Source organism: Gymnodraco acuticeps, unplaced genomic scaffold, assembly GCF_902827175.1.
Source record: "Gymnodraco acuticeps unplaced genomic scaffold, fGymAcu1.1, whole genome shotgun sequence".
NCBI classification, from domain to species: domain Eukaryota; kingdom Metazoa; phylum Chordata; class Actinopteri; order Perciformes; family Bathydraconidae; genus Gymnodraco; species Gymnodraco acuticeps.
Window position 1 is genome coordinate 7,673,424 of NW_022990238.1, and position 23,164 is coordinate 7,696,587.

General features: G+C 41.9%; 1 protein-coding gene across 1 annotated transcript in view; it reads right to left on the reverse strand.

The window, feature by feature from the left end:
• The window catches only part of ngfra (nerve growth factor receptor a (TNFR superfamily, member 16)), a 33,844-nt gene extending 12,777 nt beyond the window's left edge, over nt 1-21,067 (reverse strand). The window contains exons 1-4 of the mRNA XM_034220014.1: nt 20,713-21,067; nt 17,695-17,857; nt 8,333-8,695; nt 602-842 (exon numbers count right to left, since the gene is read on the reverse strand). Of these exons, the coding sequence (XP_034075905.1) occupies nt 602-842; nt 8,333-8,695; nt 17,695-17,857; nt 20,713-20,751 (806 nt within the window). The 5' untranslated portion in view covers nt 20,752-21,067. The remainder of the gene's footprint in view (nt 1-601; nt 843-8,332; nt 8,696-17,694; nt 17,858-20,712) is intronic.
• Nucleotides 21,068-23,164: the final 2,097 nt, after the last annotated feature.

Consider the following 23,164-nt stretch of genomic DNA (forward strand, 5'->3'; position numbering starts at 1 on the left):
GGATCAATGATTAAAATATTCATGAGATATTGAGTGGAACAGTTAACACCTCTAAGTGTTTACTACAGGTGTTAAAGTTTTCACATAATTTGCAGTCAGTTTTCTTCATGATGACGAGAACCTGAAGATTATTAGCCAGATGTGTGCGTTACTCCACCAGTAAATCTGGCACGCAGATTTCTCCTGGTCTGCACTTCCTAAACAATCGATGCCACTAATGAGCTTGTTTACTTGTTTCAGCCCGGGCTTGTGTCTGTCTGTATGAGTGCTTGCATGTGTGGTTGCATTTTTGTGTTTGTGACCTCTGTAATGCATTAACTCCTCTTTTATCTTCCTTTTTTTTCGAAAACCCATTGTGGTACATTAGAGTGATTCTGTGAAAGTGGGTCAAAAGCTCTTACATCATGGCAGGCCTGAATATTTCAACAGGCACCTCAATGACATTTATTTAGCTTGAGGCCACATCTGTTAGTTTGTCCAACACCACTATCTCCATCAGCCTCTGTCCTATTTTATATTGTGGCTGAGGTGCAAAACAGAAGTGTGCTAATGTCCATTACCACAAAGCGGCTTTTCATCTAGTTCTTTTCAACCAACTGACCTCTTAAAAACAATGTAGGCAACAAGGCCAACCACAACGGCCGCCAGGATGGAGCAGTAGATGGGAATGAGGTTTTCGTTGAGTCCGTGGCCGAGGAAGCGAGGAGAGCCGGCGCTGGACGTGGTCGACTCTCCTCCTGGCATCGGGCTCTCGGAGCCACCGGGTGGGAAGAAATTTGTGAATGAGGGTGGAGACAGGTCCATATCGGAGGTAGTAGTAGCATATGTTGGCATCAGAGGATCTGTGTGGAAAAAAGAAAGCATCTGTGAGAAAAGAAACATGCTTAAATACGATTTAAAAAGAAATGGAATGAGGTGTTAAGCCACGCCAGTAGCTCTGTTATGCTTCTCCCCTCGATCAAAACAGTCTTATCCGATCTTATAATTATACATATTCAATCCTATTTTTAGTCATTTAATGGACCAAACGATTGAAAGAAAAGAATATTGGCGGATTAATTGATAATGGAAATAATCTTTAGTTGCAGCTTTAAATTACAGTAGATTGTGTCCTTTGGAACTTGAACGTCCGTGTTGCATTTTATTGTATTTAAATTGCTTTTTAAGTAGAGAGAAGCAGCAAAGTTCTTAGGATTCATCCTCTGGGGACCATGAATGTCTGTAAAAATGGTGACAATGATGAAGGAATATGTTAAAACCTGTACCTGATAAGTCAAGGCAACATTAGGATTTCTCCTCTTGGAACAGTGAATACATGAAATAAATGTTCGCCCACACAGTAGTTGTTAAGTTATATTTCAGGCTTAGCAAGGCGAAATACTTTCGTATCTTCTCTGAGTACTCGTTTGTCCGAATTTTAGTCACCATGTCCCCAACCAGATGTCTGATACAGTGCGCACAAGCAGCAGCTGTTTCTGATAGACAGATGGGTTCTGGCTGAGTTGCTGTGAGCAGAAATAAAAGGAATGTTCCTCGAGAAGGGGGGCAAATATCTGTCAACCCACCAGCCCGCCAGGTCTCTCTTCACCACGTCACCATCTATGTGATCTCTGCACATTGCATGACATTAAGGCCATATGGATCCACGTTGAACAAGGTCTGGGCTTTAGGGAGGTCATCCTTTTGAGTGTAGCCTCTGCTGGGGCCAGAGAGGCTCTGTGCTACTGGGTGGGTCTGGTTTCTATCAGAGAAAAGCCTGGAAAGAAGAGTCCTTTTCATAAATTGAACTATTTCCTCTTTCTTTGTGGGCTCCATTAATAATTCAGTATAATTTCCTATGTTGCGGCAGCACTGTGCCCACTCTGATGGGCCAGAATTCAAATAAAAACACCCTCAAAAACAAGACCTGTCATCTTAAACTTTTTGATTTAAAAGTGCTATAACTAAGACTGAAGTAGTTCTGTCAGGTCGTAGAAAGGCTAAAGCAGTCCGCAGATTATTCCCTCCATGTCCAGCGAAAACCAAAACTCCTCTGAGCTCAGCAGCCTGGTGGCGATGGAGAACGTGCATCCTGGTTCAGATCTGAGCATGTATAATTTCCAGCAGAACCTTGGCTGCTCCTCAATCGCCTCAAACCGACACTCACAACATTAACCCGGCGGGACCCCTGAGGCTTCCTTCAAGGCCAAACAGTGGGACGCAATACCCCAAATTCTTTAGGGGTTGTCCTACTTTACAATTGTTTCCTTTTTTAGGGGTTTAACTTTACCGTGATTGATCAACCCAAACCGTTATTACATTGAGTAAATCAGACTACCAACTGGTAGCCATGTATTGCATCTAGATTTCAGTTCAGATTACCAATGATATTTACTTAATTATTACTATACATCATGGCAGCAAGGCTAGCACTGCAGAGCTATTCATTTTAACTGCCTATACTCTTATTCACTCTAGGTGCATAAGATGAAATATTTGCTGCCCACAGGAATGAAAAATTACATTGGAATAATTCAACAACTGTGTGTCTTTCTAGAAACAATGTCCTGGTTACTCTTGATAACCCACAGACCTCACTGTCATCAAGTTTTCATTGGGATGTTGCTTTGAATTTTTGTCATGTCATTTGTATTGCTTTGAGCATGAGAGAATAAATCTCAGGGATTGTTGACAGATGTCACCCTCATTATAGATAGAACTTAAACAACGCTTTTAGTCAATGCTAAATGTTTGTGCTTAGCAAAAAAATAAATCTGCTAGCCTAGGACACAAACAGGGTATTCCGTATGGTTTTTGCGGGTTAAAGATAAGGAAGTCATTTCTGTGACCAGTGATGTGGTCAGATGACAGGAACGAGAGTTTTAGTAGACCACCACGCATAAAGGCTGTCTACACATATATTCTTTTTTTCACTGACATGGCGTAGTCCAGTTTCTCCACATTGATTTGATGCATAATTTAGACACAGTTACTCCCTTTAATAGTCCAATGGGACCTTGATGAGCAACTTATGTGTACATATTTAAAAAACCTCTGCTGGGCGTTACGAGGCCACGTTGGTCTCTCAGTCTGCAGGGTGATGACGGGGCATTCGTGCCTCCTGGGGAGGATTGGTTTACTGAAATGGCATCTTTCATGTAGAGAAAAATACAGCACATGTGCAGGCCATACTTAGAAACACAGAAAAAAGGCAGATGCCTATTTTAAGCGGTGCTATTGATTCGGATCCTTCTAAAAGGAGGGTGGAGGTGTCTGTATTACATGCATTTCTTGACCTTTCCCGGGATGTAGTCAGGTTTCCTCCGCTCTGCCATACATCATTCAGCTAATGCAGGCCTGGCTAATGGTATTAGCAATGCAACACGAGCTCGCAAATAGGATAAATGTAAATGGAAAGGTGTGAAAGTGTGCAGACTGCCTTGCATTATATACAGTTTGTCAATGAAGCCTTTCCTTTTCCGAACTGAGCTATCATTCACCCTGCACTGTAAGTGCCTTTCTTTGGTGCAATGAATGTTCTCTTTATGCAGATGTTTAAACGCATCAGTCGCACCTCGGGATTCGCAGTAAATTGTCTTTCTCACTCTGAGCCAGGATGAAAGCTCTCCTGGGAGTCTGCTTCACATAACAATGACTCAACACAGAGCTACAGCTTAGTATACTACCTCTTTATTGTAACTCCCCCTCTTTCCTTCAATATCTCCTGGCTGATGTAGAAAACACAACTGGCTTTAAACCAAAGGACAGACCTGGTGCTCCAGAGGCTGCATACCTCAGCTGGAACAGAATGGGAGCTTAAAGGCAGCGGTAGAGCTATAACATTTTCATTTTGGTTTCAGTGGGTTTAAAACACTCATGAAACAAAACTAAAGCTAGCCCGGGGTTTAACGAGCGTGGGGCTGTGTGTGCAGGGAAATGTGTTTATTAGCGGGGTGTGGACGAGAAGGGGAGAGAAACATTTTAATTTTTATGAGACATCGAGGTCTTTATAGTGAAGTTAACCCCAGGGTTTTGTGCAGAGGTTGGTGTCTTGTCTTCCGCCAGTTCAGGGTGGAGATGAGCAGCTATCAGCACGCACAATGACCTCTTTATCAGCCGCCAAACACTCCCCCTCTCTCAGCTCTGCTTCTATGTCAATCTTCCTCTGTGCTTTTCGCCGGACATCCACACATCCATCACACACATACTACAAATTATTCAAGTGAGCGCTCTGTCTTCTATTAGGGAGGGTTAATAGGGAGAGTGGAGGGGAGGACAGACAGAGAGGCAGAGTGTTAGGAGAGAGTGAGGAGGGGGTGCAGATGAACAGAGGAGCTGCTGTAAAGTGCTCTGATTAGCAGGAGTAATTATACTGCAGCAGTGAAGGCGCTGAATGCACACTGGCCACCTTCCACCACTCGAGGGCCACTGTGGGAAGAGGTAGAGAAGTGAAAGGAGAAGTGGGAACGTGATGAGCACGGTAAAAAAAGGGAATAAAAGTCTGGCTTTATCCGTTTTTTTAATCTCTCCCTCTCTCATTGTTTCGAGGACAAACATTTGAACAGACCCTCAGCACGTCAATGCAAATATTCTCAACTGGAGACTGAACAGCATGTTTTTGGAAGTGCTCCGCAGAGGCAAAGCGGACATAGACCTTTGATAAAAGACCCGGAAGGTGTTTTCAATTTCTGATCAAAGAGGTTCACACATGAGTTTAAGAAACAAAAATGTTGCAGCCACTTGGCAGGAGGAAGAATGTGTGTGTGCGGAGTTAGCCTGCTTTCAGCTGTATTGATTTTGGATGCTCATAAAATGTGTGTGTGTGTGTGTGTGTGTGTGTGTGTGTGTGTGTGTGTGTGTGTGTGTGTGTGTGTGTGTGTGTGTGTGTGTGTGTGTGTGTGTGTGTGTGTGTGTGTGTGTGTGTGTGTGTGTGTGTGTGTGTGTGTGTGTGTGTGTGTGTGTGTGTGTGTGTGTGTGTGTGTGGTGTGTGTGTGTGTGTGTGTGTGTGTGTGTGTGTGTGTGTGTGTGTGTGTGTGTGTGTGTGTGTGTGTGTGTGTGTGTGTGTGTGTGTGTGTGTGTGTGTGTGTGTGTGTGTGTGGTGTGTGTGTGTGTGTGTGTGTGTGTGTGTGTGTGTGTGTGTGTGTGTGTGTGTGTCCTCCAGTCAAGTGTGGGTGTCCATAGAGGTTATTCAGCGAAACCTGAGCGTTGGCAGAAGAAATCCCAGTACACGAATCGACCCTCAGCATAGAATACCAGCACAGCACATCTGCTGCAGCTCTGCCCCTCTCTCTTTCTCTCAGTCTTTTTTCTATCTCTGTCATTGTGTAATGTAATCGACACTTGGTGACAGCTGGATATTAAATGTGGATTTAGGTTTTTGAAAATATTCCAATCTTATATTTTTTCCAAACACACAAAAGAAAGAGAGACAGCGGGATAGAATTTGCCTTTTTCTTCTGTGACATTGCAAAACAGGCAAACAAAATGAGACTCTCAGCTTCCTGTTTGCATCAGAAAACATATCTGTATGTGTCGTAGACCACCATGCAAGGCCTGGAACCATCATCAGCTCCACATGTGACTGCAGCTTTACCCACAAGCCCACTGGTGCTTTGTGACTGGGCTCTCCTTTCAAACAGACGAAAGGTCACTTATCGTACCATCTCCAGTGGCTACCATCTCTGCCGCTACATTACTAACGTTTAGGACAAGATGGGTCAAAGGTGGGACCAGCTGCATGGGTGGTCGCTAAATGGGCAGCATTGTGGCCTACTGTACATCAGATATGTCTAGAATAAAGTAGATATTCTGCTGTGTTTTAGGGGGTATAGAGTCCAGTTTGTCAGTCTTATCACATTACAGTCTTCAGAGTTGACATGGCTTCCTCATTGACTAGTCTACATTACTGTACTGCAGGAATGAGGGTTTATTTTCTCAAGACTGTACATTTTACTCTATAATCAAAACCAGCAAGGCAGAACTTTGAGAACTCTTGTTTTGTTTTTCTTCAACTTTCCACTTTTACTAGAAATTGCTAACAGGAGTAAGAGTCTACAGCTTTGTTAGAAGCTGTGAGGCTGTGCTTTGGCATTTGGTGCTATGTAGTAAATGCTATATCAGCATACTCAAATGCCCACAGTGTCAAATGTGGCACTGTTTATCAGGCAAAACTATACTAAACTAAACTATGGATTAGACTAAACTATTGGGCAATAATTGGTAAAAAATCAATCAATTTTGACCAGATGAAGGCGCTAAAAACAAGTTATTACAATTCATACTTATTGTGACATGAATGCAATCCTTCCAAAGTAAGTAATTCATTCTGGAACACACAGGTGGACGGACCAAAAGCCTGATATTACCATCAGTCATCATGGCTAAAAACTGCTTGAAAAATGTCTCGGTTTTCACTGGAAGAAAATCCCCTTTCCTTATTCCGTTTTGTGACATCTCCCTGTCAATAAGGAATCCAGCAGATTCCTGACATGGTGACACACTATTTGAAAGTAGGAGAGCCAATCAAGAGCCACTATTGAATTGCTTGTTTGTGTTCAAAATCACTGTGATGGTTTATTGATATTGAAAGTGTAGCGGGGTTTGGTACACGTGGAAGGAGAGGTATTAAGTCATCGTCTATTATTAGCCTTTCTTCCACCTCATCTCCCGCTCCTGTTCTTATCTTTCCTCGTCCATTTCTCCACTGCCTGTCAGTGCTATTACAGTCTATTAAAAGAGGAATTTACACCCTACACATAACACATCCTCTGCACTACAACAGGGTGTTGACAGATTTTGAGGTTCATTAACTTGCTGGATCCAAATACCTGCCAGCGCCTGAGTTCCTTAAATCCCAAGGAAGTCAGGCTTAGAATGACAAATGTTGTAGCTCCATTAAAAATCCTAACATGAAAATTAGAAGCCGCTATTAAGATGTTCATTTAAAAATTATAACACGCACAGGAAATCGATAAATGCCCTGCATTAGCAAATGCTCCTGCCTTCTGAGAAGCATTTTAATCATACCACAAAGTGCCTCTTTGGTCTATGTTTGCATAAAAAAACCTCACATTTAAAGAGAGAGCTTTTATATGGAAAAGATAATGACCACAAACCTCTGAAATTATAGTTGGTTTTCCGGAAAAACTTTGTTTTGTTGCAAGTTCTGAAGATACCAATCCTAACTTTTCTGTCCTCCCCTATCTAATATGGCTTCAAGAAAGATACCAGATTTCTATCAAGGAAACCGAGAGCGATGCCACCTAAGCCATTTTTACCTCCCAGATTTGAGCCTTGTAGCCCCCTGATGAGGTTAATTTCATGCCTCGTCTGAGCCAAGATTATTTACAACTTTGATGGTCATAAACTGCCGCTACTCTAAAATACAAGCAGCTTGTCGTGGTACTTTCGTGGTACATGCATGGTACTTTCTGGGAGAGCAGATTATTCATTGTCTCTGTGTTGACACTGCAGCGGTCTTTGACCTTTTAATGCTGAAGTTTTGAACTTCCTGCCATTTGAAAACATGACCAGCCCCGACCTCTGACCCCGCCTGCTCCGGCAGACATGTGGGAGTTACTGGTGGCTGCTCCCAGTGTGATTGAGACATACAGTAATGATGACTCCAACACCGCTTTCAAATGATCTGACAGCCGCTGACATGGTTCTCATTTTAAAGATGCTTTCACACCTAGCCCACATGTGCTTGTTTGTTTCAGATGTTCTTTGGAGAACAGACCAAACAACGACATCAAGATAGCTGGAAATAAAGTTCTTTGCTTCCAGAGAAACAAATACATCAAAAGTAAAAAAAAAGTAAGTAAAGAGGCGTTATTCTAAAATGCTTCCACTTTTTGTAGAAGGTAACTAGCTATGCTGATTTCATAATGAACTAATTAATCTGCAAAATGTCAGAATTGTGTAAAATGACTCAATTACCTATGCTCAATTCATTTGTTTCGTCCAACCAACAGTTTCCGAGCTAAAATATTTTTGCTTTACTGTTTTTTGAGTGTCAAATAATCATTTCAGCTATTGTTTACATTTACTTTGTGAGTCTACTTCATGCTGATGAGGGGATTATGGGATGCTACAATGCATGATCTGTTTGGTATTTCGTGCCAAACACTTCAGACACATGTTTTGTATACATCTGAGAACTATAATATATTGATGAAAAACAGTATAATAGGGAACCTTTAAAAGAAAGATTTACCACTCAGTGAAATGAGTTCATGTTTACATCTCTTGATTTTGGTTGGTAATAAGTCAGACAACAATAAATCCAGTTGGTCTGGATGGAGTTAGCTGAAGGAAAGGTGTGAACGCGACCTGTGTTTTGTGGCAGACTTACTATGGCAGACAGAGTCGCTGTTTGGTGTGCACTCCTCCAGCTGTATCTCAGTCTCGTCATCACAGATGGTGCAGGGCAGGCAGGGGTCGAGGGAGCTTTCCCGCTCAGAATAGGTTTCGTCCACACACTCCTCGCAAACCGTGTCGTGCTCATTTCCGCAGTGTGAATACACGCCCATGCCAACTAGGCACACCGTACAGGGCATGCACTTTGCAGACACCGTGTGAAAGAAATAGTTGTAGTCGCAGATGCAGACGGCGTCGTTGGAGTCCGTACAGGGCGTCTCCATCCGCATCAGGCCGGTACACTCGGTGCACGGCCTGCACTGGTCTTTGTGGCTGTAGATGTCCGAGAAGGTCTCACCTGCAGATTGGAGGACAGATCGAAGGAGTCGAGACATAAAAGTGAGAGGGACGAAACGAGAGAAGGGGCAAAGAGTGAAGGAGGTTAGAAGACAGAGAGAGAGAGAGAAGGAAATACGGGCAGATAAACAAAGGGATAAACAGTGAGTCTAATGACATTAATCATGTTTACTGCACATTCATTAGAAGGGAGGACACATTGATCCACTGGGCCGTTAGTGATTTGTGCTCCGGGACAAGAAAGGTGCTCTTGTCGGGGAGCAAGTCAAAAGCCTGCTGTGCTCATTACTCTATCGATCCCAATGTGTTTGTGCTGTGCTGAGTAAACTGCTTTAATCTCAGCCATACACACAGAGTAAAGTGCAGGGTCATCGACAGGCTGATGCGCAGATGATAAAGACTTGTATTTAGTGTCCCTAAGCGATCAAGGGATCATTCTTGATGTATAGTAAAGGCTTTAGAGAGTGGAACTAGTTGTTATGCCAAAAGGAGTCCATTCGTGACATCGTTAACATATTTTCCTGTAATTCATTCACAGCTAGACTTTGATTAGATTAGAGAATGTTTAATAATGCCCAAAAACGACCTCAAAAATCGCAGTTTGTAGATCTTAGTTCTTGATTTGATTGGTTAATACTTCTGCCTTGTATCATCTTTTAACCTCTTATGAATACACTTTAATAGATTGATTAATCAACTACACAAGGTCAACCCGTTTGTCATGAGCATAATAGATGATAATCTATGGAAGTCTGAGGGGCGTGTTCACTAAGAATGGCGTCTGATTGCAATTATCAAAGTATAAGTGTGATTGAGGCCATCGGTTGGTTCTGAGAGGTAGGAGTCAACCTGAAGGTCTTTGAGTTACCATCAACACTCTGAGTAATTACGCTGTAACTTTTTGTCGCTATCTGCACTGATCTGTGTGAATTTGAATGTTTATTTGCGCTGAATGTATCCATTTGACCAGAACACTGAAACACCTTTTGCCCAGCAGCACAATTGGGTGCCAAATGATTCTTATCTAATCTTTAGGTTTAGCGACTGCAGAAGCTGCAAAGTGCTTTGTGATTTTCCCTTGAGAACCTGCAGGTATGTGGGCGACTCTGTGAAAATAAACTGAAATGCTTACATTTGTTAACATGATGACACTGACAATACTGTCATCCCTCTATTTGGAATGTGTAATGTTAATCACCTTCACTATCTTTGGTTGTTTGCATACTAACATTGATGAGAACTTGAGTAGCTTTGCAGGATTTGAGTCATTATGGTCATCAAAGGTATACAGACTGGACATCATCAAGACTGTGCAATATTTCCCTGCATAACATTTGCTTAATGTTCTGGTATTTCAGTCGGTACCAAAGTCCAGGCTGAAAAGTATGTTTTAGATATATTTTGTGCCAAACATTTGTAAAACCTTCAAGGTGTTTGGACTGCTTGTCTGAACAAATGTTGTCCTACATACTATTGCTAAGAGTTTGTTGTAAAAGAAGGTGGCTTTTTAAATCACTGCATGTGTCCAAAGGCTGTCATTTGAAAGAACAACTCAATTGCAGAGTATTGATTTTTTTTTTTTAAAGGGTTGTGAGAAAAACAGATAACAGAGCGCAGCTGAGTTGTGGAGAACGCTGTTGAACAGAATGAGATAAAGCTGACTTATCTGCACTCACTTCAAACACTTCAGATGTGCTCTCCAGGAAAGTTTGCATCAGGAAGATTCACAAGAGTTCCTCCATGGGGAAGAGATGGCCGCAAATTAGATTCATCCTGGGCTGAGAGTTCTTAGGGGCTCAAAGTAATTATTAATATTGCATGTCCATATATAGAATTATGTTCCGATATAATTGGTTGCCTGCTGAATTATGCATACAGTGAGAGAGGGGAGGGCCTGTGAGTGTGTGTTAGTGGTCGAATGAGAAGGGAGTGGAATAGAGAGGCTGACAGGAAAATAAATCTACCGCTCAGATTCACTACAGAGGCCGCTTCACTGTTCTCCAAATCCCATTTAACTTTTTTGTGGCGTGCAAGAGCTGCTATTCAGAAAGAAATCATGTGTTATTCCCATAGGTTATTCCCTGCGAAAACGTAAGTAGTGGTGGCAAAGTGCAGCAGGGAGTTTAGCATCCTTCATCCAAAGTTTCACAATATGAGAACATGTAACCCTGACTGCTAAAGATTACTGAGAAATTGCATTCTCTATGATGCTTCCAGGAAAAAAAACATTTTGTCACAGATTACGGCCGCAGTTTTTAACCCATGGTTGATTTTGCAAATTGAAAATAAAACAAAAAAAAAAAGTTTTGTTTAGGTTAAATCAATTAGGTAAACGCTCCGTCTTAAAGTTAAATGAATCATTGGGACTTGGTGTAACTGTAAATAAAGCCGCATGACTGTGTGGACGTTTGAGACTTTTTTGCACAGCTCTTATCAGCATATGCATATGCCTGGGTGTGTTTCTGTTTGTGTGCGTGTGTGAGTGTTTTTCATTGGAAGTACTTAGTGCGAGTCGTGCTGAGAAACGGCATATTGTCAGTGTGAAAAGCCCTGCAGCAATGTCCCAGCACTTGCTCTGCGTTGTGAGCGGCTCTGGCAAGTAAACACTGGCACAGACTGGAGCTCTCAACACCTTGTAAACAGCAGCAGGACTAAGAAGCATATCTGTCACATTACACAGGCAGACGCAAAGGAGAAGACTGAGGTAATCATGTAAAGACAGGTAGGGAGGAAGCAGACCAATATTTCTCAAATAAATCTCGTGACTGTTAGACTCAGCGCCTGTGAGGGTGGTCCAACCCGAGTCCAAAAACATGATTTAGAGATCAAAGTGTTTGACGTACGACTGGAAGTGGAAGGGTCAAGGGAAATGGGGCAGGCAGGGTTGTAGGCAAGTTCAGTTTCCAGACACACACACACCATCAGATTCTGTGTTTTTTCTTTTCTCTATCTCTCAACACCCATGCTCTTAGTTCTGTCCCGAGGCAGAAGTGATAGAAGAGAGTGACACCGACTGAACGATCCGGACAAATAGCAGACCTCGGAGGTGAACGATTATCTGAATTTGTGGGCTTGAAGCCTTTGTTTTTCTTTGCAGTGAGGCTCAACCAGCAAAGCTCTTCTCATTCATTTCAATTATCCCACAGCGCACTAGCTTCCTTGGCTAATTTTAACCTGCATGCATGAGCCCCTTCCCAGTCCTTGTGTGTGTAAACATGTCTAAATGCGACCATATGCGACCGGAGGAGTGTGTGTGTGGCGTTTGTATTTTTCCAATTTATGTTTCAGCACTTTCATTTGAAGGTAAACATAAGAAATCCTTTGAGAATCAGGTGGTGAGTGTCTTCTTTAATAAAATATTATAATTTTTCCAATTGCCCCCAAATGAGTGATAATCAGAGCATCTCAGTTTTCATGTCCGGCAATAAAAAAGACAACCATTGGTAAAGGTAGATGTGGCTGTGTACGGGGGAAATTATGCTCTTAAAATGTGCCACTTCAGCCCGTGAAGACCCCCCTCCAAACACTGACTGATGTGCTTTGGCCCCATTACTGTCATCAATAATGTAGCTTTGGACAGCCTTGCACCAATGATCTTCACAATCAGCACTTTAGGTGTAAGCTTTTAGTGGGGATGGCCTTTTCAGACACTCCACTGCACGTCAGGGTCCTTGTTTCAGCGCAGCCACCATTTCCTTGCTGACCCTGTGCTGAGTGCTAATAAAAACTTTTAGAAGGCTGTGTGACGGCTTTATGGTCTTTTTCAAAATGAAACACATTTGTGTGTAATTATCGCCTGCTTGATTCGTCCATAGCTTTCCTCCAGATTTGAAACGGGTGTTTTTTACACTTTAAGAAAAGCTATTACTATAGGAGACCGAAAGAGGAAAGGTGTAATTTAACAATCAACAGTTTCTAGTTTGCCCTGAGCTGTTGTTTTCATGTTAGTGTGCCAAAAAGGGAAGAAGCTTCCTCTGAAATTGCCACAGAGGACCTGCCAGGGGTAAATCTCCATTTCTCCTTTCTTGATCCCTGTGATCCAACGTTGGAAGAGATTATTGATGCTTCATCCCTCAACAGATGGGACTGTGATTCTACTTTCCTGCCTCCTTCAAATCCCCAGTGAGCCTGGTCCAGTCAGCCAGGGAGACTCTTCTTAAACTCTACGCTCACTCACGAGGCTCTGCTTTTTCTCTCCCAGATCTTCAGTCAGTTTGCAGGGCAAGTATTTCTGAATGGATCATAAGTGAGGCAGGTCCGGTTGTCATGTCTCCCATGACAGCAGAGAAAAGTGGAGGAGACTGATAAATATTTCAGTGCTGCTGACGCTGGCAGTCGTCCCGAGACAGGATCGGGAGGCCATGAAGAGAGGGGAGGGGGGGGGGGGCAGGTTACACCGACAGGAAGTGGGGAATTAAGTGGGGGTCGCGGTAAATAAGATTCACCCATATTTACCATGAAACAGGATGTGTTGAATTTTACTCTTCAATTATTCATTTCTGCACTTTATACAATGTATTCATAGCTGTAGTTTTCCAGGTAAGGTCAGGGGCCTCATTTATAAAGGGATATACGCTCAAAAAATGGCGTACGACAGTTTCTACGCAATGTTTGCCATTTATAAAATACTAACTTGACGGGGAAATGTGCGGTCCTCCACGCAAACTCTAACCCATGCGTACGCACTAAGCACAACAACGGGAGAGACGAGAAACTGTGACACCGTTGGCAGAAGGAAGAATGGAGAGAAATATGTGGAAATAATACCATAAATAAAATGTTCTCTCATTTATCATATATGAAGAATTCATTTTCAAACATTGATTTAAAGTCAATCTTAAAATGATTAAACAAACGCCTGTTTGAGACTTCTCAGTGCACAAAAACATAACTTGGAGAAATAAATAAATACGGATATGTTATTTAAAACCACCTCGAATATGTTGTGTTAATGTTATGAAATGTTTTCTCATAGATGATGCGGTAAGCAGGAGGAGAGAATTACGTATAAACTGACGCCGTTTTGCATTTATATAGGTTGTAGAACGAGCATGGTTTTATATACTATCACGTTTAATCGTGTTTTATGCCGTTTGCCAAGACTTGATAAGTCGCTCGTAAAACACAGGAGGTATGGAAACTAAGAACACCATATGTGGTAAATTGTACAGCTAATATAACACAACACATTGGTTGTATTTCCTTTAACTGGTGGATATAGAGTTGCTGCGGGGAGGGGGGGTTGAGATGCACAGGCTGCAGTGGAGACGCTGCGCACAGCTGATCGACAGCTGGGACACAAACCACCAAAAACAAAAACATAATTCAGATCCAGTCGTCATGACTCCACACCAGGGGGATTCCCCGATCATTTCTTACAGTTTCTCATCAAGGGGGTGTCTCCTGTCCCCGGTACAAACACACTGCCCGAGGAAGGCTATGTGTATTTATTTTGTCATTAACCTTTTTCGGACCACTTATTTATTTATTTTGGTGACGATCCGACCTCCATGCTGCTACTCTGGTTCAAACTGCATCCACCAAACAATATGATTTATCTCGACCTCCCCAAAATAACCAACATCTGACACGGTGTGAGATGTCTTTTTTAGCTGTTCTGTCGTCATTTCCTGCTATCTTCTTCATAAAGTCAGTCAAAATGAATGAATGAATGGGCGTTTCTTTGACTATTTATAGGCAAATATGGGCGTTACGTGAAGCCCGCAAAAGCTGCACCGCATTTCGAGTCGATTGTGATTTATAAAGGGAAACCGGCGTAGGAAGTGCTGTACGCACTTTCCTCGCCGGTACGCAATGTTTGGTGAATCGGAAAATGTCGGAACATTTCTGTACCTATTTTGTTTTATTTCTATTACGTAAGCAACCTTCCCACGTGAATCCTACGCACGGCGTTATAAATGAGGCCCCTGTGCTTCAGCCTCTAACTTCCATATAAATCCCACTCAGTCTTTTTTTAGTGTCAGTGCTGGGCCTCAGGTACATTAAGATTGTATCTTCTGAAAATGAAACAATAGTGAAACCGATGAAAATGCATTTGCACCGGAAGTTCAGTGCAACCCCCTGGGTATTTGAGCTTAATTGTTGAGTGTTTATCAGCCGTGAATACCGCTCCTGTACTGCAGAGGAAGATAATTGTTCACTATTAGAGGCACAATAGGCTTTCCAATATGGTTTAATTAGCTGGATCAAATGAGTAAAGGTGCGTTCATGTAACAGTATGCATGATAAATGAGCAGGTCGAGCTCTTTGGTGCCTGGCTCTCTAATACAATTGTATCCGCTAATACAGACGATGAGTCATAGCAACAGTGAGGAGGGGGGGGCAAAGCTGTCTGAGAGAAGCGAGTACAGGATGGAGAAAAGAGGAGACACGACTAGAGTTGGTGGGATTCGCTGCTGAGGAGGGGTGGGTGTGAGGGGATGAATGAAAATCATTTTTTTATCAGAACTGCAGTCCGGAGGGCCTTATTAAATGGAGTTGTGGTTTACCATATGCATTGTCTGACACTGTTTACGGCAGGAGTTTGAAAAGGAATATGACGCGCAAGAAAAATTCCTAATTACGTCAAACCCGAGATGAAGTCCAGGCGTGGTGAAGCTGTGACATGTTTCTCTTCAGACTCCAGGCCCCTTAACTCAACTAATTTCCTGCTCCGGTCTCTCATACGCAACGTTTGATGATGACTATTAATCACACTGCTCACTCTCCATCTGCTGGTGGGATTGGATTTTTAACGACAGTGATGCAAAACCATGTCCACTGTGTTCTCCTCTTTAGTTTTTGCATAAAACCCCATTTTGCCAATTTCATTACTTTCTCTAAAATTGACTTTGTTCGAAATAATTGGTTTACGTGAAATTGACTTGCAGATCTATTCTATTCTTACCGCTGTGGCACTCTAGATGTAGAGAATTGGCTTTCTGCTCCTGAACTCATTGATATATCTCCGGAGTTCCACAAGGCAAAGAATAAAAACAACTTTGAGCGGGTAATATCGGCAATACTTGAGATTCTTAATAACAACACAGAAATAAGCCCCTGTTGTACAAAGAAGTTTACAAATCTAAGAATAATCAAATGTTTCTGCGCTAAGAGCACCCCTTCCAACCTGCTAACATTCCTCCAAAATTGGATAATTTCTCTAAAAATGGCATCCAGTTTATATTAGTGTGCTTTGGTGTTAAAAGACTGTTTACATGCTCCATTTGCTAGTGTTTACATGTGGCTGGTGTGTGAGTGGACTATTGCCATCAATCAATGTTCAAAGGAGAGCGCTCTCTAATCGTGTAAACAAGCCTAATTTAGGATTTCTGCTCTGTGTCAGCGACTCCAAAGTCTCAAACTGACACAATTAGCTTGTGCTTTCAAAAGGTAAGAAAGGGGTGCTACGTTTGTCTCGTCGCAATTCTTCAGCTACTCCTGCTGCAGCGATTCTTGTGACCTATACTTTGACGTTTAGTAAGGCATGCACCAATATCTTAAGGGCACAAAGAGCTGCAGGAATGTGCCACAGAAAGACGCCTGGAATCAAGAAGAACACATTTGTTTTGCAGCATTGTTTTTTCTTCTTCTTCTCTTAGATGTTGCGGTGTTGGCACGTCTCCCAGCTCTTGTCTGTAGAGCAAATGCTAATGGTTCACAGCCTGATCCGAGTTGTGAGCGAACACATTTGGACCCACTTACGAGCGTGAAACATATACATTCCTGTCTTATTTCTCAGGGCACTCAATAGAGGCAAAACTGACACTTCATACAAATGAATAAATTGGACAATAGGGGGTTTGTTTTGGCTCTGACATTGTTTTTGTTTGGATTTCAGGGCCCCAGCTGTCATTAAAGGCACTGTAAATGAACTTGGATGCATAAATAAAGATGATGAAAGGGCAGAATCTTTGCATTAATCCAGTGTGAGCTTGTGTAAAACTGATGATGACATGCGGTTAACATGTGATTAACATCCAGATTGAATGTTATTCTTACGTGAAAACGTTTTCATGTGTTTTCCAAAATGTCATTTTTGTACGAATCTGTAAAGTCACATTTTAGCGTGTTGGTGTTAAAGTCACTTCTCTAATCTATGGCGACTGTGGCTGCAAAGGTAGTGTTGTACTCCTCAAATCAGAACATTGTGGGTTCGATGCCAGCCCTTGCAGTCAACATGTCGATGTATCCTCGGTCAAGAGTGTCTCAATATTAGCTGTACGATATGAATGGGTGAATGATGGCTTGTAAAATGTAAAGCACTTTGAGGGGTTATAAATACTGGATAAAGCAATGTTTAAATACAGTCCATTTAACATTTACCATTAAAGGGTAAGTTTACCCAAATCAAGGAAATGCATTAACATGTTGATCTGATCGTGAGCAGATTACATTGGAAACAGCATGGTAACAGAGATTAAAGATGATGAGAGGAAGGTTTCGCAATTTTTGGGGGGAAAGATTTGTTGCTGTTTGCCACAAATGGGGATGGCAGCATGACATTCAGAGGAAGATTGGTCTCAAAACCTCAGAACACAAAACTGAGAACTGATGGTAAACAAAAAACGAATGTTTTGGTGCAAAGATAGTGACATAATTCCACTTATTTACGAAGTAAAGAAACATATTTCTAAGATGACCAAATGATGACTAAATTAATTTGCCGTTTTTGTTTTGTTAGGTAACTTTCTATAATTTGTTTGCTGGAAAAAATCCCTTCAGCTGGTGTCTTGTCTATTCTTCTATTTGGTATAAATTATGCAGTTTTCAATTATTATAAGTCATTAATAAAGAGGTTGTCCCACATTTAATCTGGTCTGTTGTTAAAGCATTGTTACTATTGATTTAACTATGTGTTACTACTTGTGAACCCTGTGTATACCATACAGGTGTGTACTGTATACCGGTGTGCTTTTCTTTGATTTGATCAGAATGTGCAGTAGATGACAGCCTTATGTTTACCTCAAACAAAACCTCTCAATAAATATCTGTACTCACTGTCCAAACATTGGGAGCAGACAGTCTGCTTGGCGCCGCATTTCTTCGCCACTCCCTCTCCAGGTGGGCACTCCTCGCAGCATTTTCCGTCGGTGGTGTACTGGCCGGAGTCACAGGGGAGCGGCACCGCCCGCTCAGTCTTCGACGCCAACACCAACGCCACCTGGCACAGCAGGACAGTACATCAGAGCAGCACTTTCACACACATACACACAAAGGGCAACGGTGACTTAATCATACACAGCAAAACAAATTGATGAAAATTACTGCCAGCTGTCCAACCTGTTCCTTAAATCCAGCTGCTATCAGGATTCATCATAAATCATGTTGTCTCCTCCTGTATTAGACACACTTTGAACAAGTCTAAACTGCCCTAATAGCTCCCCTGAAGGCAAATCAGCTCTAATAGTAAACGTATGACACGCTCCATCCCAGGCATTTACCATAATGTCATGTGTGCACAACATTATACACATGCCCATCCAAATCACTCTCTAAAGGTAAGCATCGGTTTCACATGCATACTTATACTACTTGTGAGGACCTTTTTTATGGGAATAATACTTTGCACCTTACTGTTAACATGAACATGATCACTTTAACTTTTAGTTCTATTATAAAGTTTACAATTAGTTTCATGTCCAATCTGTTTTCTTTAAACCAGATGATGTATGCGTTTATTAATAAGCTGTCTCAGTCAAGTATCACTAAAGGTCATTATTATTTGCCAGATTTTAAGTCGAACTGTGACCCTTAATGTTAATCTTTTAGCAGCCACATGACAGTCACAGTACATCAAGTAATTATATGTAATGTTTTACTTTGTGGGGACATTTTGTAAAAAATGTTTTACCTAAATGGTAGATGAGTCCTGACATGTAATATGAACATATTTCAGTTCCCAGTTGATATAAGTACACATAGTTTTATAACTCGTGCATATCAATTCAAAAGCTGCACATTTTTGGACTGGAGCGTGTTTTTTTTTTTATTCAGGGAAACGTCTTTTGACTTATCATAGCAAAACTATTTTTACACATTGTTTTACTTCTGTTCATTTCTTCCACCAATGAGGTTGTTTGTGGTTTAGTGTCTTTGCAATTTTTCTTGCAAGCCAATTTGACTATTTTCAGTAATTGGTTTTAAAGAGGCAGACACTAAAACCGAGTGTTTTAGACGAAGGCTGTAAGGCTGTTTCTCAATGTGACTATAGGAATTTCTCAATACACATACATTTGCTGTAGGGCTGTCTCTCTTCTTGACAGATAAATCCATGCGGTCTCATCTATGTACTCCAGTTATCTCCTCTCTTGTTGCATTCCCTTTCTCTCTGATATAAAAGCCATGCAGCTCTACTGGCAGAAGAACCGAGGCTTGTTCCACTGGTGTGTATGCAACAATGTCAAATAAAAGGAATTCATATCCAGACATTTTAGAACAAAGAGAAAGCTTTATACTGAAACACTTTCATGTCCTGTGGCACTTATTATGTAACAAGCAAATGCTCATTTCCACTTAATTCACATTTGCTGAGACATCAATTCAATCTTTCTCTCTCCCTCCCTCTCTCTCTCTCTCTCTCTCTCTCTTGTCCCCCCCCTTCATCCTCTCTGCTGTCCCTGCTTTCATTCAAAAGCAGATGTACAGCTCTTCTGCTCAACATTTTTTTCTTTCTGTCATCCATTTTAGGTTTTCCTTCTAACTTTCCAACCTGTCTAACCAGCATTCCTGCAAAAACCTCAGCATTTATTTGAGTATATCATCAGGAATAAAGTCATGTTTTTTTCTTTCTGGAAAAACAAAGTCTGCATATGTCCAAAACCTCAAGAGAGTTCCTGCATATCTGCAGGGGAGGGGATTCATGTCCCTGAATGCAGCACATACTCCCTTTCCTGTGACATCTCCCTGGAATATCACTCAGCTCAAACATAGATTAATGTCAAAATCAGCAGGAACATGCATCCACCCTCGCAACAACATCGTACGCGGACCCAGCTGCAATACAGTTGGTTTGTACTCTCTCCAATTTCATGGTCAATTTGAGAGTTTATTTCTAAATGTAATTCGAGCAAAGTGCAGCCGACCGTCGCCACCCTTAGAACCAGCTGTCATAACAGTGTCCCCTCACATCCAGGGCTGTTCACATGATGACGGAGCTACACAGCCCGATTAGACCAGCTGCTGTGGACATACCAGAGAGCTGGGAGGATGTGCCTCATCACCAACATAATCAACTTTTATCCATTCTCAGAAATGCCTCATGTTTTGCATCAAAATCAGCCAAACAATGAACAGCTCATGTCAGATAAGAACTCAATTAATCAATTTACTTTCTGTAAGCTGCAGCATTTTTATCTTTTTTCATTTTAATATCCCAGAATTAGAAGTGAATTGATGCTTTTAAACTCTGGGCCAAGGCGTCTGTCAGCCGACTATTCCTGGAGGTCTGGATGCTGCCCGATGTGAAGCAGAAATCTCAATTTTCCAGAAACTAATCCAAGCTTGGCCATCTAACTTTTTCTCCCTGGATGGAAATAAAGAGGGAGGTGTGTGTGCATGTAGCTGCCTGTGTGGTGTGGAGCAATATAACCTGGGCATACTGCAATATTACATGCAAATTAGTTGTTGTTTAGCTACATGCAGCACCTGCACGTTTAGCGCGGGGCAAAAACGGCACATTGGTCCTTTAATTATTTTCCTTTTTTTATGGAAGCACAACAGCACAACACTGATACAGTACATACATATTTAAATGGTGTTCATATAATCATTGAAATAGTCAAAATAAATTCATAAAAGGGATTATAAATTAAATGAAGAGTTCTGAAGACAATAAAAACTCTATTCAAGTCCCGGCAAGATTATTCAATTAATAATACATCAATATTATAAATATCTGTACAATTAAATGTAAGCACCATTTAGAAGTATCAGTTAAAGGAAATGTTCAAAAAATGATATCCCAAAGTAAATATGTTCACTAAAACTCGCGCACGATTGACGGTGCAGAGTACTCACCAGAGCGCACAGAATCACCAGCGATAAGGTAGGAGTCATCCTGCGTCGTCGCCTGCTGGAGTCACACAGGAGCAGATCTTTGCAGAGAAGGCAGTGCTATGAGGAGGAAGAGGAGGAGGAGGAGGAGGAGAGCCGCGCAGCAGGAGAGCTCATTTTATTCCAACAGCAGAGGTTTTTTATCAATGAGTCCGCATGCATTACGCGCCTGTACGGGACCTCGGGAACTGGAGTCAGATGAAGCTGTCTGGTGCACCTCTCAGCTCCAGCACCATCAACGAAGAAGAGGAGGAGGTGGAAGAGGAGACTGTCCTGTCCGAAGTGCTGGCCTCAGCTGCAAGTGCACTGCCGAGCGGAGGCGAGAGGAAAGCAAGAGTTCCACCCTCCAGTTTATTACCCCTGATGACTCCTGCAGTAAGGCACTATACAACCTGCTCCTCTTCTCTCTCCCTTCTCTCTCTCTCTCTCTCTCTCTCTCTCTCTCTCTCTCTCTCTCTCTCCTCTCTCTCTCTCTCTCTCTCTCTCTCTCTCTCTCCCCCCCCCCCCCCCCCCCCCCCCCCCCCAATGCTTTACTCTCACGTGAGGTCTGTGACTCAATGCCAAAGTGACATAAACAATAATTACGTTTATTGGAAAAGATCAGCATTAATGTTCTGCACACTTATTTTGTATATACTGTGGAGCCAAAAGTAGATACTTGTTGTGTGTACTTCTGGTCTGTAATTGCTGGGTTTCTACTAGTATTACCTATATCCCCTAAAGCTGCAGCATGTACATTAATATTGTGTGGCAATAGGCTGGGGAAGGCGTTTTCCTAATTTGATGTGAAAGAACTTGGACTCGTTTGCAATTATTACACTGTCCACATACTTTAGGCCATACAATGTGTATTCCTTTATCAACTGATCTAATTGTCAATTGTTGACACTGTGCCTAAGGCTGCATACTGTGCCATTGGTGTGCTGGGTGGCATCTTGACGTGTGGTTCTAATATTGTTACTTCCCCAAATATGTAAATAAGGCAGGTAAAATATTAGAAACACATTTCCATATAATTCACCCCAAAACCAGACCACCACAGTGACCAGCCCCAGAACCTTTCCTGAGAACTGGTTCACCACAAAAACAACCCGAGAAACCTCAAGGACTGCAGGGATAACAGGTGTTTCTATTTTCTCTATTGATCTAACTTTTTTATCCCCCATATCTGATGAATAGGTCGTTCAAAATCTCACTTTTCAAATTAACTTTATGACTCAATGATGGTGAAAAACAGATGCTGGTGTGTAGCTAATTACTGAGGAACATCAAAGTAAACATATTTCCGTCAGTCATTCGACAAGGAATATTATCATCACGAACCACAAGAGGGCGACTGGGCTGAGCTCAGATCAGCTGCAGATTAACTATGAAGGATGAGGTTGTTCTTCCCCAAAGATAAATCACTTCTCTGAGGGATATGCACCGTGAAAAGGCTTTATTTTCAAGGATATCTAGTTTCACATGGTACTGTGTGATACTGCTACACAATCTAACACTATGTATTAACAGTGGCCTACATTACAACATGGCAATTTATAATTAATTATCCCTGTCAGTGGATGTTCTGTAAATGTGTCTGTGGGGCTTCAGTGTGAGTTTATAGACATATTATTGTACATTATCTAACAAAGAAATACATTTATGTTTTACATTTTATTGTGATGGTTGAAAATCACTCTTCTATTGCTGAACATGTTATTGTTTGAATCCATTAAGCACTGCCTGCGGCATCACAGATATTTTGTTGTCAAGATGATACTAAATTTGGTGACTCCACTCCAAAACCACTAATGCACTTTTAGGCATTATAATTGTGCTCGATGCTCATTGAGGTACTTAGCCTTTACACTTAAGGAAAAACATTGTTGATGGATATTGATCCGAGACGATGTGACAATGAAGCAGCTGTACCACCAAAATAAATCACACCTTTGTCTGTGTCCAACCTTTCCCATTCTCCATCTTGTACAATCCTCCTGACCTCGCTACTTCCATCTTCTCCACACGAGCACCAGCTCAGGGGACGGAGAGGCCGATGCCCGTGAAGCCGCAGGGTGATTTAGTTTCACTGATGTAGATCCAAATGCTCTCCAGTATTGATCTAAGGACACATCCATTTTCCCACTTCCTACATCCTCTTTTGAGATCACCCCTGTAGCACCATTGTGATGATTCTGACAGCACTCTTCACCATCAATACACTCTTTGATATTGTATTCACATGTCAAGTCCTGTGGATCCACTATGTGTTGTCCATGGTCACCACAGCATGAGTAAAGCCACTGCATCATCGAGACTGTGCACGTAGCCAGTGATGGGCTCCAACTCATTTGTCTAATTATTGCTTATAATTAATGTTCACACTCTACAGCCATGTTGTTGATTTAGTTTCAGCCCAACAACAGTGTAACAG